We start from the raw sequence: 18721 nt of genomic DNA, 5'->3' as shown, positions 1-18721 counted from the left end.
TTTCACTGTGTTAGCCAGGATGGTCTCGATCTCCTGACCTCGTGATCCACCCGCCTCGGCCTCCCAAAGTGCTGGGATTACAGGCGTGAGCCACTGCGCCGGCCCTGCATGTAGATCTTTCTACTGCTTAGTGTCCTGGGTTCCTTTTTCAGTCCCACATCTGCTCTCAGGGTTCTTTCTGTGCTCTGGTCTTGGGCAGCATTTGCTCCCTAGTCTACTCTGTGACTACCATCATCAATCAATCTACGTTGAGATATTCCCTCTACTTCCTTTCCTTCCAGAGTGTGATGCAGTCTCTGCAGCACCCACTTTATTTCTATTCCCAAAAGGCAAGCACCTCCACTTCACAATTGCATGTCTCTGATAGACTTAAATTGTAACTTTTCTCTGTTTGTATCTGTCTCATGTAATAAACTATGAACTTTTAAGGAAAAAGGACCATGCCCTATTTTTTTGTTTCTTTGTGCTTAGGGTAAGACAGACAATGTAGTTGACATTCAATGTAGTGAATCTTAAAGGAAAGTGAGTGAATAAATAAATAACATAAGCAAATAAACCATACTCAGGACATTGTTAGAGTGTTCCCTCTCCACTGGTATCTCACACCTTTAATTTATTTTTCTTAAATTTAGTCTAAATGCTGTAGATATGCATAACTTTAGCTTTTGTAGGAATAAATATGTCTGAATTTTTACAATAAAAGATCTTCAGGGTGCTCTGAAAACAAAATGCCTTTTATGGTAGAAAAATATGTATATTTCAGGAAGTGATATGCCCTCTAATTGTAAATATTAGTTTATTTTGGGAGAGCTATGAAAGAGTGAATTCATTTTATTATTCAGGAGATACTTGGTTTTTACATTGCTCCAACCACTATTACAGGCCTTGATTAAAAGTGGGGAATAAATTTATGCATGGTCCCTCCTTTCAAGGAGAACCTGCTAGCATAGCACTTTCATAAGAAATTGGTTAAACTTAGCTCTCTCATTTTAGAAGATATAGATTAAGATTCAGGTTGTAAAGTCTACAGAAATATGTGGTCGAGGACCACTTTGATATGATACTTCATCAAGAAGGTAATGTTTTTAGAAGTTTGCTTCTTGGTAAATACAACCTTAGGAAAGAAGTTGAAACAGTGCTTCCTGTTTTATGCAGTTAGTTTTAGATTAATTTATATATTCAAAATATTCATGTGTTTTATATATTTATATGTTATAGACATTTTAAAATATTAAAACATTTTTTCAGTTAGGCATGGGACATTTTTTGTCTGTCTAAATGTGTTTGTTATCATTCACATGTATCACTTTGATTTTGTAAATAATACCTCAAATTTGTTTTATCTTAAGAAAGAATAAAACTGACTAAACACGTATTTTTTGTTCTCAGGGAAGATTTAGAACCATCCAATTAAAAATTTTTAAAAAACATCTTGTCTCCACAGTTCCGTCTCCCAACCTCTATAGCCAGCTGAATGCACTACAGTTCACTGTGGATGAAAGAAGCATTCTATGGTTAAATCAATTTCTGTTGGATTTAAAACAGAGTCTTAATCAGTTCATGGCTGTGTACAAGTTGAATGACAATTCAAAATCTGACGAGCATGTTGATGTTCGAGTTGATGGCTTAATGCTAAAGGTATCATACAAACAAGTAGTAGTAATGATTTAATTTTGTTCTTTTTATTTTATGATTTATTTTGTGCATATGTGTATGTTATATTGATTATTAGTTCATGTTATGTTTTTTAAAAAGATTCTCTTCTTAGTGGTCATGTAAATCCCCTTTACTCAGTTTAATAAGATTAGAGGGGAAGAGTTAGTGTTTTACGTCTTAATAGGAAAGTAGTATTTTGGGGGAAAGGTCAAGAAAAAGAATTTCTGAGCTAAGTCATGTTCTTTTATCTTCAAGATGTATGGATTTGCCAGTTGGATGAGATTAATTTTTCTTCTCTTCTAGTTTGTCATTCCTTCTGAAGTGAAATCTGAATGTCATCAAGATCAGCCACGTGCGATTTCTATTCAGAGTTCTGAAATGATTGCCACAAATACAAGGCACTGTCCAAACTGTCGACATTCTGACCTAGAAGCTTTGTTTCAAGACTTTAAAGATTGTGATTTTTTTAGTAAAACATATACCAGCTTCCCCAAATCTTGTGACAATTTTAATCTTCTACATCCAATTTTCCAGAGACATGCTCATGAACAAGATACCAAAATGCATGAAATTTATAAAGGAAATATTACTCCCCAATTGAATAAAAACACTCTTAAAACTTCTGCTGCCACGGATGTTTGGGCTGTGTACTTTTCTCAGTTTTGGGTAGATTATGAAGGGATGAAAAGTGGAAAAGGACGGCCAATAAGTTTTGTAGACTCATTCCCTCTTTCCATTTGGATTTGTCAACCAACAAGATATGCAGAGTCACAAAAAGAGCCACAGACTTGTAATCAAGTATCTCTAAATACATCACAAAGTGAATCTAGTGATCTGGCTGGCCGATTGAAGCGGAAGAAGCTCTTGAAGGAGTATTATAGTACAGAGTCTGAGCCTTTGACAAATGGTGGTCAGAAGCCTTCTTCATCAGATACATTTTTCAGATTTTCCTCTTCCTCGTCAGAGGCAGATATTCATGTCCTAGTTCATGTTCATAAACATGTCAGTATGCAGATTAATCACTACCAGTATCTGCTTCTACTTTTCCTGCATGAGTCACTTATCCTGCTTTCAGAGAACTTAAGGAAAGATGTAGAAGCTGTAACTGGCAGTCCTGCTAGTCAGACGTCCATTTGTATTGGAATTTTACTTAGAAGTGCAGAACTGGCTCTTTTGCTCCATCCAGTGGATCAAGCAAATACTTTTAAGTCTCCCGTTTCTGAAAGTGTGAGCCCAGTAGTACCTGATTATATGCCTACAGAAAATGGGGATTTTTTGTCTTCAAAAAGAAAACAAATTAGTAGGGATATAAATAGAATTAGAAGTGTAACTGTTAATCATATGTCAGACAACAGATCTATGAGTGTTGACCTTAGCCATGTCCCTTTAAAGGATCCTTTGCTTTTTAAATCAGCTAGTGATACAAATCTGCAAAAAGGCATTTCTTTTATGGACTATTTATCAGATAAACATTTAGGGAAAATAAGTGAAGATGAAAGTAGTGGACTTGTTTACAAAAGTGGCTCAGGAGAAATTGGATCAGAAACAAGTGACAAAAAGGATTCATTTTATACAGATTCAAGTAGTATCTTAAACTACAGAGAAGATTCGAATATGCTTTCATTTGATAGTGATGGTAATCAAAACATACTTTCAAGTAGTTTAACTAGTAAAGGAAATGAAACCATAGAGTCCATCTTTAAAGCTGAAGATTTGCTTCCAGAAGCAGCTTCACTCTCTGAAAACCTGGATATCAGTAAAGAAGAGACCCCCCCAGTTAGAACACTTAAATCACAGTCATCTTTAAGGTAACAACATTTTATTGGCCTTTTTAAAAATTAATTTATTTTGTGGAGTGTGTGTGCCTGTGAGTGTATTTTGTTTTGAGGCAGAAAAACTCATGACAAAATATGGCATTGTTAACATGTAGAAGAGTAGATGTTTCAAAATATGAAAACACTTTGAGCTTATACGTTTAAATATAATTTCAGCTATGGATGCTATATACATATTTTAATTTTCTTAGAAGTATTTTTTAGATAGAATTCTTTTCTCTATATGTAATAACTTTCTAATAATTTTGTTAACAGTGGAAAGCCTAAGGAACGTTGCCCACCCAACCTGGCTCCTCTCTGTGTTTCTTATAAGAATATGAAAAGAAGCTCTTCACAAATGTCATTGGATACCATTTCACTTGACAGCATGATACTGGAAGAACAGTTGTTAGAAAGTGATGGAAGTGATAGCCATATGTTTTTGGAAAAAGGTAAAGTTATGATACGGTTTAAGAATTCATATTACATACATACACCTTAGGAGAAAAGGGATGCTTTTAGTTATATTCAATAATTGTTAACTGTACCAATGCTTTTTAAAGTTATTGAACATAACTAAAAATAACTGAATATTTCTACTTATATTCAGTAATTGTTAATTATTAATAATATTTAGTTATTTTTAGATATATTCTAATTGTTCATTGTAGCCCCCCAAAAAGACTTATTTATACATACATGGACTATACAAGAGTACGTAACTTTCCTCTAATGGTTGTTCCATTGTTTCTTTTAACCAGATACTCCTGCCTCTCTATGGCTGAGATCCAGCAATTATATGTATGCAGTCATTTAGACCATAAAGCAGGCGACATTAAGGCTACCAGCCTCTATTACAGAGACTCCTATATTTGGAAATTTGATTAGGTGGGCTTAATTTGCATGGTGAATTCTACTGATTTACAAAATTAGGATTCTTTCACATATATGATAGTATATGGTGTAACTACATGATTTTCCCGTTTTATTGAGAGACAACCAATGCCCCAGTAAAGACTGCTAGAAATGAGTTAGAAGGTGTTAGTTGCATCTCCCTCATTAAGGCATTAAGGAGTTTGTAAACAGGAATTAGAAGCATGGGCCATAGTCAGAAAGTAGTTGCTGCAGACACAAAAACATAGGATACCAGAGGCAAATATGAATTACTTTTCTTTTTTCTTTTTTTATTTTTTTGAGACGGAGCTTCACTCTGTCGCCCAGGCTGGAGTGCCGTATTGTGATCTCAGCTTACTGAAACCTCTGCCTTCGGGTTCAAGCAGTTCTCCTGCCTCAGTCTCCCAAGTAGTTGGGATTGCAGGCATGCACCACCATGCCTGGCTAATTTTTGTATTTTTACTAGGGATGGGGTTTTGTCATGTTGGCCAGGCTGGTCTCAAACTCCTGACCTCGAATGATCCGTGCACCTCGGTGTCCCAAAATGCTGGGATTACAGGCATGAGCCACCATGCCTGGCCTGAATTACTTTCTGTTTGAAAGGAAATAAGCCCACTGATTTAGATGAAAAGGTTAGATTAGATAATTACTAACATAATAAATATAACAAGTATATAATAAGTAATAATATAATATGTATTATTGATGTAAGTACCATAGTGGTAGCTACCATTTATTGCCAAGCAATGTCGGTTTTGTTCTATCACAGAATACCACAGACTGGGTAATTTATAAAGAACAGAAATTTATTTCTCACAGTTCTGGAGGCTGGGAAGTCCAAGATCAAACCTCACCAAATTGTAAGCATTGCATTTTGCAGTCCTCTGGAGGTCAAGAGAAGCTACCTGAAGCCTCTTTTGTAAGGGCCTTAATCCCATTCATGTAGGGGCAAGCTCTCATGGGCTGATCACTCTTTAAAGGCTCTACCTCTTAGTACTATCACTTTGCCAACACATGAATTTCGAAGGGACACATTCATACTGTTGCAGGTGCTTAAATAGTTTACTTCTTTTAATTTGAATTACAACTCTGTAATAATAGAAGCTAACATTTATTGGGCATTTACTTTGTGTTGGTACCATTCTATATGCTTTGTATATATATTAATGAATTTAAACCTCACAATTCTATCAATAGTATACTGTTATCTTCAGAGAGTGGTTAAATAACGAATCCAAAGTAACACAGCTAATTAGTGGTTTAAATTCAGGTATTCTGGCTCTAGAGCCTATTGTCTACTATGTACCTAATTGCCTCAGCCCTGTGAGGTATAAGTGCTTACTCTTATGCTTCTTTTACAGATAAGGAAACTGAGGCTCCTGAAGTTTAAGTAGTTTTCCCATAGTCACATTATTGTACGCAGAACTGGGGTTGTCTTTCTTGTTATTCTTTTTTGAGATGTAGTTTTTTTCTTGCTGTCCAGGCTGGAGTGTAATGGCATGATCTTGGCTCCACTGCAACTTCTGCCTCCTGGGTTCAACTGATTATCCTGCCTCAACCTCCCGAGTAGCTGGGATTACAGGCACCCACCACCATGCCTAGCTAATTTTTGTATTTTTAGTAGAAATGAGGTTTCACCATGCTGGCCAGGCAGATGTCGAATTCCTGGCCTCAGGTGATCCTCTCATCTCATCCTCCCAAATTGCTGGGATTACAGGTGTGAGCCAACATGCCTGGCCTCTTGTTTGTTATTCTAAGCTAATATTTACTAGGGACTTACTGTACCCGTTGCTATTTTAAGCATCTTACATGTGTTTAATCTTCCAATAAATTGAGGTAGGAACTGTTATCTTCATTTTAAAGGTGAGGCAAACAAAGCCTAGGGAGCTAAGCAGCTTGCCCAAAGTTATGCAGCTAGTAAGTGGTAGAGTTTAGCATTTGAACCCAGTTAGTCAGACTTCAAAGTCTGAGCTCTTCTATCTGACACAAACACGTCTTCTTAAAAAAATTTACTCTTTACATAAGTCAGAGAAAAATCTCTCTACTAGATTCCAGTTTACTTTATCTTGGTGGGAGACACTAGTCAGTTTACCTTACATGATAGATGGTATTTAATAACAACAATAGCAAACATTTATTAAACCACCCCTAGTCATGTTGCCAAGTGCTATAAAAACACATTAATTTATCTAATCCTTAAGACCATCATATGAGGTGGTTATTATTATTGATCACTTTTCTATAGATTTAGAAATTAAAGCTTAAAGAAATAAGGTATCTAGTCCAGAAGTTATAGCCAGGAAGTAGTAAGAGGCAGATTTGTCAGCTAGTCTGACTGATGAGCCCAAGTTTTTAACCAACCATTAAGCTATTCTAGCTCCCCAGACTTGGGGAATGTGTACCATACATAAACAAAAATTCTCTGTCTAACTCTGTTATAATTCATAGCAATCTTCTTTCCAGCATATCACTTAAATGTAGAAGAGGTACTAATATGTGTCATGAAAATCTATTGTAGATTCACAGATAACTCTAGTTCCCCTGTGCCCCCTTTATGATTTAAAATCCTACCTTAACAGAGGATTTTTATCCTATGATCAAAATATATTTCAAAAACAATGTTCTTGTGGCAGATAACCCTACTTAATCTGAAAGCATCAGTAATTTTATTATTTCTAATAATTAAATAATAAGTAAAAGTGACTACCACTCAATGTGGAAAACTTGGAAGATACAACCACAATTTGGAGAGTAAAATCACCAAAAAGTCTCACATTCACAATATATCAACTGTTATTTATTTTATGAATTTGTGTATGTACCCATATATATGTATGTTTGCTGTCATATTATGTATTTGGCTTGTAACCTACTTTTTATCATCTGTAAGTATTCTCTAATATTATTTAAACTCCTTTGAAAATATTTTTAAGCCTATATAAAATTGTCATAAGAATGTACCATAGCCTTTTAAAGATTTCCCTGATGTTGGATGTTTAGATTGTTTATAATTTATCAGTTATAAAAGTGCTATAATTATTATTGTTCACAAATTTTTGTCTGCATTTTTGATGACTATCTTAGAATAGATTCCAGCAGTAGACTGTTTTTAGGATCTTAAAAAGTGTAGACTTTGTGTGTAACATTTTAATGATATACATTCCTGGTTCTTTTGAACAGTGACTTATTTTTATGTCAGGGTCATTAATTTTCATTGGAAGGATACTCTTGGTATTTTGTTTTGTTTTAATTTTACAAGAAATATATGAATATTCTCTCATTTAAAAAGGAGAATAAGGGAGATACTAAGGTGATATCTTCAATTTTTACTCTAGGCATTTCCATAAACCAGATAATATGGAAATGCCTAGAGTAAAAATTGAAGTTATCACCTTAGTATCATATCACCCTTATTGTCTCCTTGCTATCATTCCCCACTGCAGAAGCAACTACCGTCAACTTTTGGTATATATGCTTCCAGGCTTTTATCTATGTATTTTTATATACGTGTGTGGGTGTGTCAGATACATACAAAGGTATGTGTATACAAAAAGATATGTATGTGCATGCGTGCATGTATACGTATTTGTGAATGTATGTACATATTTATGAACACATATAAACATATAACTGGACTATCAGCCTACCTCTGGTCCCTAACTAGTCTTTCCACATCTCTTCTTATCCATCTGCAGTTCATTCTTTATTCTATAGCCAAAATATATATATATTTTTGATACCAAGTCTCACTGTGTCGCCCAGGTTGGAGTGCGGTGGTGTGATTTCAGCTCGCTGCAACCTCCGCCTCCTGGGTTCAAGTGATTCTCCTGCCTCCTCAGCCTCCCGAATAGCTGGGATTACAGATGCGTGCCACCACACCCGGCTAATTTTTGTATTTTTAGTCGAGATGGGGTTTTACCATGTTGTCCAGGCTGGTCTCAAACTCTTGACCTCAGGTAATCCACCCGCCTCGGCCTCCCAAAGTGCTGGGATTATAGGTGTGAGCCACTGTGCCCGGCCAGGCAAAATACTCTTTTAAAAAACACAAATTTGGCCAAGCGCAGTGGTTCATGAACGCCTGTAATCCCAGCATTTTGGGAGGCCGAGGCGGGCGGATCACGAAGTCAGGAGATGGAGACCATCCTGGCTAACATGGTGAAACCCCGTCTCTACTAAAAATACAAAAAATTAGCCAGGCGTAGTGGCACACGCCTGTAGTCCCAGCTACTCAGGAGGGTGAGGCAGGAGAATCGCTTGAACCCAGGAGGCGGAGGCTGCAGTGAGCGGAGATTGCACCACTGCACTCCAGCCTGGGAGACAGAGCGAGACTCTGTCTTAAAAAAAAAAAAACCAGAAAAGAAAAAACGACAACAAACATAGATTTGATCATGTCGTTTTCCACTGTACTGCTGATAACTTGTAATTGCTTTAAGGCTATTAAGTTAAAATCCTTAACATTACTGACAATGCTCTGTGTGATGTGGTCCCAGCTTACTTTTTCTGATGTTTTCCCGTGTGCTCATTATACTTCAGATGGATCATAGTTTATTTCAGTCTTTATCTCACTTTCTTTACTGTGATAAACTTTTCCATCTCAGTCTGTTGTACCTGTTTCTGGAATGTTCTTTTTCTTTCTGTTTATTTTATTACTTTTAATTTTAATTAGAGTAGTTAAGGATAACTCTTGGCTTTATTTTTCCCACTCATTATTTTATCCACTCAGTGTTTTTCAGAGTGTCTTTGCTCTCCTTGCAATTATTCTTTTCCATGTAAATTTAAAAAAAAATTTTTTTAAAGGGGGCCAGGCACAGTGGCTCACGCCTGTAATCCTAGCACTATGGGAGGCCAAGGCAGGCAGATCACTTGAGTTCAGGAGTTCAAGACCACCCTGGCTAACATAGTGAAACCCCGTCTTTACTAAAAATACAAAAATTAGCCAGGCGTGGTGGTGCGTTCCTGTAATTCCAGATACTCGGGAGGCTGAGGCAGGTGGAGGGTGCAGTGAGCTGAGATTGCACCACTACACTCCAGCCTGGGCAACAGAGTGAGACTCCATCTAAAAAAAAAAAAAAAAAAAAAAAAAATTTTAAAGAGAATCTTTTTTTTTTTTTTTTTAGATGGGGTCTCACTCTGTCACCCAGGCTAGACTGCAGTGCAATGGTGTGATCTTGGCTCACCGCAGTCTCTACCTCCCAGGCTCAAGTGGTCCTCTGCCTCAGCCTCCCGAGTAGCTGGGACCACAGGTGAGTGCCACTATGTCTGGCTAATTTTTTGTATTTTTGGTAGAGATGGGGTTTTGCTGTGTTGCCCAGGCTGGTCTTGAACTCCTGGGCTCAAGTGATCCTCTCTCCAAAGTGCTGGGATTACAGACGTGAGCCACCACACCCAGGCTTGTTCACTTTAGCGGAAATATTATTTTATCGGAGATGTCTTCTTAACCCCTGATGATGTTAGGAACCCCTTATGAAATGCCTTTATTAGCCCCTCATACCACAAATGTATTCACAGGTATCTTCCCTGGGCCATTTATTTAATAATGTATTGAGCACCTACCACATTGCCAAGCACTATGTTAGAAGCTGACTATAGAGTAGTAAATATAATAATAAATTGAGACTTATGTTTTGTATGTCTTTAGGTTTTCTCACCTAATTTTTCTATTAATTCATTTTTATGGCATTTTTTAAAAGTATTGATCTGTGATGGCTACTGAATTTTTTTTAAAATTGTCTTTTACCACAGATAGTTTGAGAAATATTGAATTATAGCACATTCATTGTTTGCTAACTAATTACAATCTAATTTTTCTTGGTCCATTTTTTAAAGGAGGCAATGCTTGAGAAAGAGTTGAAGGGATAGTCCATTTTTGTTAAATAAGCATATGGTGTTAGATCATGTGTAAAACTGACTTTAATTTATTAATTTGCTTTTGTATTATTTCAGGAAATAAAAAGAACTCAACTACAAATTACAGGGGCACAGCAGAAAGTGTGAATGCTGGTGCAAACCTACAGAATTATGGTGAAACTTCTCCAGATGCCATCAGTACAAATTCAGAGGGTGCTCAGGAAAATCATGATGACCTGGTAATAATCATTTCAGAGAGATTCTATGAAGATAGATGCCACCAACTTTATTTCATATTTGACATGTATATATTTTGAGACACTCATATATAAAATGAATTCTTAGATGGTGGGCAATTCATTTTGCAGCTTTTGTTCTTGAAAATGCTTCCCCCCAATCAATTGTTTTTCCTTTGATTTTACTTTTCTAAATTTGTTTTATTCATATTGAGGAGTAGAGGCTCTTTCTTTTTTCTGTATTGCTTTTTGTGTTTTTATTTTTATTTTTTTAGAGACAGGATCTCACTCTATTGCCCAGGCTGGAGTGCAGAGATGTATCCATAGCCCACTGCAGCCTTAAACTCCTGGGCTTAAGTGATCTTCCTGTCCCAGCCTCCCTAGTAGCTGGGACTATAGGTGCACACCACCACACCTGGCTGTTTTAAATTTTTTTGTAGATGTGGGGTCTCACTGTGTTGCCCAAGCTAATGGTTTCTTTTAAGCCCTCCTGATGCAGTGAAATACTTGTGGGAGACTTGAAAAATATATTATGTCTAGCTTTTAATGAAAAACATTTTACAATCCTTGTGACCTAATTTTTTTTTAAATAAATGAAAGGTTTTCACTATAATGTAACAACCATGTTCTGTAGGTCACAAGTATACTTTTGGTCTGGTAGGTCACAATTGTATTTTTAGAGGGTAATGGTAGTTTCCTATATTATTTCTTAAATTTTGTTTTGAACTGCTTGGCATACTAATATTATTTATGCAATCATTAATAGATGTCCGTTGTGGTATTTAAAATTACTGGTGTTAATGGGGAAATTGACATCCGAGGGGAGGATACAGAAATCTGTCTTCAAGTGAACCAGGTGACACCAGACCAATTAGGCAATATCAGCCTTCGGCATTACCTTTGTAATCGTCCAGTTGGTAAGTTTTTTTTTTTAATTACTTTTCATATACAATGGTTTAATATGTTTTAACTTTTATATATGTCTCACCAGCAATCCTATCTTGGCTATAATTGAATTCAAGGAAAATTACATTTACTTACTATTATAATTATTATTTGTAGTTTGTGGTTTTTTTCTATAGTGTGTGGAGCTTCAATAGGAAGACATAGCATAATAATTCCATGGTATAAGGGGTAGTAGAGAGGAGTGATTTTGATGAAGAAAATTTTTGTTCTGTTTTATTTCGTCTCCAAAAAACTCATTTTGTTTGAAATTATTCCTGTCTTTACTCCATGGAATGAGAATGTGTATGTGTGTAGATCTAGATAGATAAAAAGGCAAAATAAAATCACATTAATCAAGTTGTTTGTTGGCAAGTTCTCTTGTTCAGCAAGTTCACTCTTGTTTTTCTTGCTATGGGAAAGAACACTAACCATTACCAATTTGTGGCTGTTTCTTTTACCTTCTATTTTAAAAAATAAAAATATTTGAATTTTGAAATATTTAAATAATTCTTTGGAGTTAGATTTGAACTCTTGCATTATTTTCTGGAATGTTAATAAGTAGTAATAACACTAATTAAATATAATTCTGTACCTGGAATACAAGATTCAAGAGCAATTCTCCACCTGGAATTGTGAATGGAGACCTATCCTTGGTGTAAATAAATACACACATCTTTAATTTCTTGCAAATCTCCCCCTTTCACAAATATGCATATATTTGACTTATTTAAGACTAGTCACACCCATGCTGAAGAAAAATAAAATACCTTCTCATTATGAATTTTTAAAACTCCATCATGAATTGATATAGCAGTCTTCTTATGAGGACCCATGGGATAAATAACTTTCATACCTCAGAAACTGAAACAGCTTTGCCTTTCCAGGATGAGTTTGTTTTTATCTTAAAGGTTATATGAGTTGCAAAACTGATGATATTTTTATCTTTTTTGCTAGGGAGCTCATTTTTGGTCCACCTTTTGGTATAGGAATTTAAATAATGCATTTTGGGTTATTAATCTTACCAACTACTTTTTCCCTTTTCCTTTCCATCCTTACTTTTTTCCATGTCTCCTCATTTTTTATCAGATTATACCATGTGCATATTGCCTCTTACTCATTTTGGAACCAATTAGCATAAAATAAATCAGCAAAATGGTTACCCTGAGTGTGAGTTTACAAGTAATTTACTTCAGGGGTTTCACTAGGAACTCGTGTTTTTTAAGTTAGATATTCTATTATTGGAATTTTAAAATTTGTTTTTAAACTATGTGTTTATACCTCTCTAGGCCATCTATAAATTTTCTGGGGGGACAGGGTCCAGGCATAAGTAAATGTAGTTTTACACACACACACACACACACACACACACACACACACACACACTCTCTCTCTCTCTCTCTCTCTCTCTCTCCCCTTACTATAATTTCAGTTTTCGGTTTGCCTTCTAAAGAAACAATTTAATGAGGTCTTTTCTGTTTACTTTTCCATTATTTAAGGACCCAATTTAATGAGGAAGGTGCAAAACCTCAGGCTTTTGTTACTTCTTGAGAAATGGCTTAAGAGTCACTTTAAATGTCTGACTTATTTCTGCTTCACAGCCAACATTTGAATGTATAGTCAGGTACACAATCAAACACACACTAAGTATCTGAGGCATGTATCACACCTGAGTTCTATCATAACGTGTTTTTCTTGTTATCAAAAAAACAGAAAATACAGAAAAATCAACATTATTGTAGTAGAAAGTTGCCATAAAATACTGAAATTAGTGTGTGTACATATATTATATATGTACTATAGAATATCATTTAAACTAGGGGTAAATAGTAAAACTAGTATTATTTTAATGTACTACATGGCACATAATTGTAATATTATTGAATAATGCTGCAAACATTTTTGTATGTTCATTTTCCTTAGGTTCCGATCAGAAAGCTGTAATTCATTCCAAATCCTCTCCTGAGATTTCTCTGAGATTTGAAAGTGGGCCTGGTGCTGTAATACACTCTTTACTTGCAGAAAAAAATGGATTTCTGCAGTGCCACATAGAAAACTTTAGCACTGAGTTTCTTACATCTTCTCTTATGAATATTCAACATTTTTTGGAAGATGAAACTGTTGCAACAGTAATGCCAATGAAGATACAAGTTTCTAACACAAAAATAAATTTAAAAGTATGTTAATAAATAATTTTATATTTTCATGTTCCTTTTCTTTATCTGGACTTTCATTCATGTCTAAGAATGTGCCTTCTCTATAAAATATATTCTGTCAGCATTTATTAAAATGATTTTGTGTTTTTTGGTAAATGATGTAGAGATCTTTTTTGGAAATTAGGAAATATATAACAGGCAGTTTTCTCGCTATATCAGCTGAAACATGTAAAGATACATGTGTTATCTTTAACTCATTAAAAATATGACCGACTGAAGTAACATGGCAATGTTATTTTTCTTTCCTGTAGGATGATAGTCCCCGGAGCAGTACAGTATCCCTTGAACCAGCTCCTGTAACTGTACATATTGATCATCTTGTGGTAGAGAGAAGTGACGATGGCTCTTTTCATATCAGAGGTATATATGAAAAACTATTTATTTATTTATGAGATGGAATTTTGCTCTTGTCGCCCAGGTTGGAATGCAATGGCACGATCTCAGCCTACTGCAACCTCTGCCTCCCTGGTTCGAGTGATTCTCCTGCCTAAGCCTCCCAAGTAGCTGGGATTACAGGTGCCTGTCAACACGCCCAGTTAATTTTTGTATTTTTAGTAGAGATGGGGTTTCACCATGTTGGCCAGGCTGGTCTCAAACTCTTGACTTCAGGTGATCCACCCACCTCAGCCTCCTAAAGTGCTGGGATTACAGGTGCGAGCCACCGTGCCCAGCCGATGAAAACCCATTTAAGTGAACACCTACTCAAATTTTGAAGTTAAATTATTTACCTACTGATTGTTTCTTTTCACTTATATTTCTTATGTGTATATACATATGTAGTAGTGGAAGATTGAGGGACACCTTCAGTACATTGTAATAAAGTATCATCTATATATGTACTGGCCTCTACCCTGGAAAAAACCTCATATGTAGTTGGTTTAGTACCTGTTGTACAAATGTGTTTGAATGTTGTAGAAAGTGAGAGAGGCCTTTGATCTTACTCGTGTCTCTCAGTTGATCTCTTTCTTAGCTTTATTTCCTACTTATACTTCTTATAATGGGACTTACCTTGCACTTCTCTGCACTTTTCACATCTCTACGTTCTTACTTGCCTTGTTATTTCTCATTGGAATTGTTCATCATTATGTGGATTTTATTCATCCTTCCATTGTTCTCTCAACTGTCTTCTTTATAGTGACACTTTCTTTTTATTATTATTATTATTATACTTTAAGTTCTAGGGTGCATGTACCCAATGTGCAGGTTTGTTACATAGGTATACATGTGCCATGTTGGTTTGCTGCACCCATCAACTCATCATTTACATTAGGGATTTCTCCTAACGCTATCCTTCCCCCCAGCCCCCACCCCCCAACAGGCCCTGGTGTATGATGTTCCCCTCACTGTGGCCATGTGTTCTCATTGTTCACCTCCCACTTATGAGTGAGAACATGTGGTATACGGTTTTCTGTCCTTGCGGTAGTTTGCTCAGAATGATGGTTTCCAGCTTCATCCATGTCCCTGCAAAGGACATGAACTCATCCTTTTTTATGGCTGCTTAGTATTCCATGGTGTATATGTGCCACATTTTCTTTATCCAGTCTATTATTAATGGACATTTAGGTTGGTTCCAAGTCTTTGCTATTGTGAATAGTGCTGCAATAAACGTATGTGTGCATATATTTCTATAGTAGCATGATTTATAATCCTTTGGGTATATAGCCAGTAATGGGATTGCTGGGTCAAATGGTAATTCTAGTTCTAGATCCTTGAGGAATCGTCACACTGTCTTCCACAGTGGTTGAACTAATTTACACTCCCAACAGTGTAAAAGTTTTCCTATTTCTCCACATCCTCTCCAGCATCTGTTGTTTCCTGACTTTTTAATGATCACCATTCTAACTGACTTGAGATGGTATCTCATTGTGGTTTTGATTTGCATTTCTGTGATGACCAGTGATGGTCATATTTTCATATATCTGTTGGCTACATAAATCTCTTTTGAGAAGTGTCTGTTCATATCCTTTGCCCACTTTTTAATGGGGTTGTTTGATTTTTTCTTGTAAATTTGTTTAAGTTCTTTGTAGATTCTTGATATTAGCCCTTTGTCAGATCGATGGATTGCAAAAATTTTTTCCCATTCTGTAGGTTGCCTGTTCACTCTGATGATAGTTTCTTTTGCTGTGCAGAAGCTCTTTAGTTTAATTAGATCCCATTTGTCTATTTCGGCTTTTGTTGCTATTGCTTTTGGTGTTTTAGTCATGAAGTCTTTGCCCATGCCTGTGTTCTGAATGGTATTGCCTAGGTTTTCTAATCGGGTTTTTATGATTTTAGGTTTTACATTTAAGTCTTTAATCCACCTTCAGTTAATTTTTGTGTAAGGGGTAAGGAAGGGATCCAGTTTCAGCTTTCTATCTGTGGCTAGCCAGTTTTCCCAGCACCATTTATTAAATAGGGAATCCTTTCCCTACTGCTTGTTTTTGTCAGGTTTGTCAAAGATCAGATGGTTGTAGATGTGTGGTGTTATTTGTCAGGCCTCTGTTATGTTCCACTGATCTATGTATCTGTTTTGGTTACTGTAGCCTTGTAGTATAGTTTGAAGTCAGATAGCGTGATGCCTCCAGCTTTGTTCTTTTTGCTTATGATTGTCTTGGCTATGTGGGCTCTTTTTTGGTTCCATATGAAATTTCAAGTAGTTTTTTCCAGTTCTGTGAAGAAAGTCAGTGGTAGCTTGATGGGGATAGCATTGAATCTATAAATTAACTTGGGCAGTGTGGCCATTTTCACGATATTGGTTCTTCCTACCCATGAGCATGGAATATTCTTCCATTTGTTTGTATCCTCTTTTATTTCATTGAGCAGTGGTTTGTAGTTCTCCTTGAAGAGGTCCCTCACATCCCTTGTAAGTTGGATTCCTAGGTATTTTATTCTCTTTGTAGTAATTGTGAATGGGAGTTCACTCATGATTTGGCTCTCTGTTAGTCTGTTAATGGTGTATAGGAATGCTTGTGATTTTTGCACATTGATTTTGTATCCTGAGGCTTTGCTGAAGTTGCTTATCAGCTTAAGGAGATTTTGGGCTGAGACGATGGGGTTTTCTAAATATATATAATCATATCATCTGCAAACAGAGACAATTTGACTTCCTGTTTTCCTAATTGAATACCCTTTATTTCTTTCTCTTGCCTGATTGCCCTGGCCAGAACTTCCAATGCTGTGTTGAATAGGAATGATGAGAGAGGGCATCCTTGTATAGTGACACTTTTTTATAATCTGATGTGAGTTCTTCCACTTCTTTTGGCACTCTTCTGTACGTTAGTTACTTGCGGTATATTGCCTGTGTACTTAGTTCACCTTTAATGTTTGCATCTCCACTCTAACAAAAGTTTTAAGGTCGCTAATGTAAGGTCTGTGTCTTTTAAGGTAGTGAGTAGTGGAAAGAGCATGAGTCAGTAGATTTATATGTTCTGGGCTTCACTATTCTAGTAGCCAGTTGAAGGAATGACATGTGCATCTGTTTCATCTCCTATCAAAAACCTCATGAAATGACAGAAAACATATCAACTAAAGAATAAGGTCATTAACAGTGCTACAGAAGAAAGGACAGGACAATTTCAGATGTAGGAACAGTTTGTGGGAGACTCCTAAAGAGTCTTTTCCTCTGTAGTTTGGGAACAACTGGAGACAGACATAGGAGAAAGGCCAACAAAGATCAAAATGGTAGCTTCATTACTGATAATAGCTCAGGTGGAGAGGATAGCTTAGGTCTGTGAGAAGACTCTGCCCAGCCCTCTTTCCCAAATGTGTTAGTTCCCAAAAATTCAGGTCTGTCTTATGAAAAAAAAAAAAAAAAACAGAAACGAATGCATCTTCTTGGCAGGAGGTACAGCATATACCAAAGCAAGAGACTGAACCACATATATATAGTTCTTTTTAAAAAAAAAAAAAAAAAAAAAGTCAATCAGATAAATCATACCTTCTTCCCTGGGAAGCAGTGAGAAACAGGACCAAAAGAATCCAAGAGGACTGCATGACTGAAGTTCCTCCTCAAAAATAGGAGGAATCTCCCCAACAAGATACTGAGGTTAGAATTAGCCCCTGAGGCAATAGCATGAATAATATGGGCATTCCTTTTTGGGATCCTCTCCTGTGCCCGTGCCCAGTAGTAGACTTCAGTAGGGTTTGTATATAGACTAAAATATTGAGGGTAGATTATGCAGCTGCTAAGCCCCCAGGAAGGGAATGATTCCCTATCCAGTTAGCAAACTTGGTGTATCTCACCCAGTAGAGCAAACTTTCCTTTCCCACAGTCACTAGAGGTCAGCTATGGCAAATAGAAACAGCATTCATAGGCAAGAAAATGGGATAAACATGAACAAGAAAATAGGAAAATACAAGACATTCAACAATTCTGAAACATTTGAAAATAACAGTACTAATCAGCTTTTATAATTATAAGCTAGAAATGCTCTCTAGCTGATTGAGTAGAAAAGGAGCTTGGCGAAAGATAATTGGAATGAATTGAATTGAGAGTCCAGAGATAAACTCATACATTAATTGATCTTTGGCAAGGCTGGCAAAACAAGTCAATGCGGGAAAGAATAGCCTTTTCACAAGTGATGATGGAATGACTAGATAGCCACATGAAGGAAGCTGAACTTCTTCCTTATACAGGCATACTTTAAATATATTGCAGATTGGGTTCCAGACCGCCGCAATAAAGTGAGTATCACAATAAAACAAGTCATACAAATTTTTCGGTTTACCAGTGCATATGAAAGTCGTGTTTACACTATTATTATGTCTAAAAAATGTACATAGCTTAATTTAAAAATACTTGATTGCTGGCTGGGAGCGATGGCTCACGCCTATAATCTCAGCACTTTGGGAGGCTGAGGCAGATGGATCACCTAAGGTCGAGAGTTCAAGACCAGCCTGGCCAACATGGTGAAACCCCTGTCTGCTAAAAATACAAAAATTAGCTGGGTGTGTTGACGCACGTCTGTAATCCCAGCTACCCTGGAGGCTGAGGCAGGAGAATTGCTTGCATCCAGGAGGCGGAGGTTGCAGTGAGCCAAGATCGTGCCACTGCACTCCAGCCTGAACAACAGAGCAAGAATCCATCTCAAAAAACAAACAAACTTGATTGCTAAAAAACGCTAATGATTATCTAAAC

At 36.4% G+C, this 18721-nt stretch overlaps 1 protein-coding gene across 2 annotated transcripts in view; it reads left to right on the top strand.

Moving 5' to 3' along the window:
- BLTP3B (bridge-like lipid transfer protein family member 3B) overlaps window positions 1-18721 on the top strand; it is a 106687-nt gene that overhangs the window by 81959 nt on the left and 6007 nt on the right. For both annotated transcript variants that reach the window (XM_054445659.2, XM_063646613.1), the window contains 7 exons: window positions 1445-1638; window positions 1960-3464; window positions 3747-3922; window positions 10308-10450; window positions 11214-11364; window positions 13313-13566; window positions 13857-13965. In XM_054445659.2, coding sequence (XP_054301634.1) covers window positions 1445-1638; window positions 1960-3464; window positions 3747-3922; window positions 10308-10450; window positions 11214-11364; window positions 13313-13566; window positions 13857-13965 — 2532 coding nt within the window. The remainder of the gene's footprint in view (window positions 1-1444; window positions 1639-1959; window positions 3465-3746; window positions 3923-10307; window positions 10451-11213; window positions 11365-13312; window positions 13567-13856; window positions 13966-18721) is intronic.

The sequence above is a fragment of the Pongo pygmaeus genome, chromosome 10, assembly GCF_028885625.2.
Source record: "Pongo pygmaeus isolate AG05252 chromosome 10, NHGRI_mPonPyg2-v2.0_pri, whole genome shotgun sequence".
In the NCBI taxonomy this organism is placed as follows: domain Eukaryota; kingdom Metazoa; phylum Chordata; class Mammalia; order Primates; family Hominidae; genus Pongo; species Pongo pygmaeus.
This window is presented reverse-complemented; position numbering and strand designations above follow the sequence as displayed.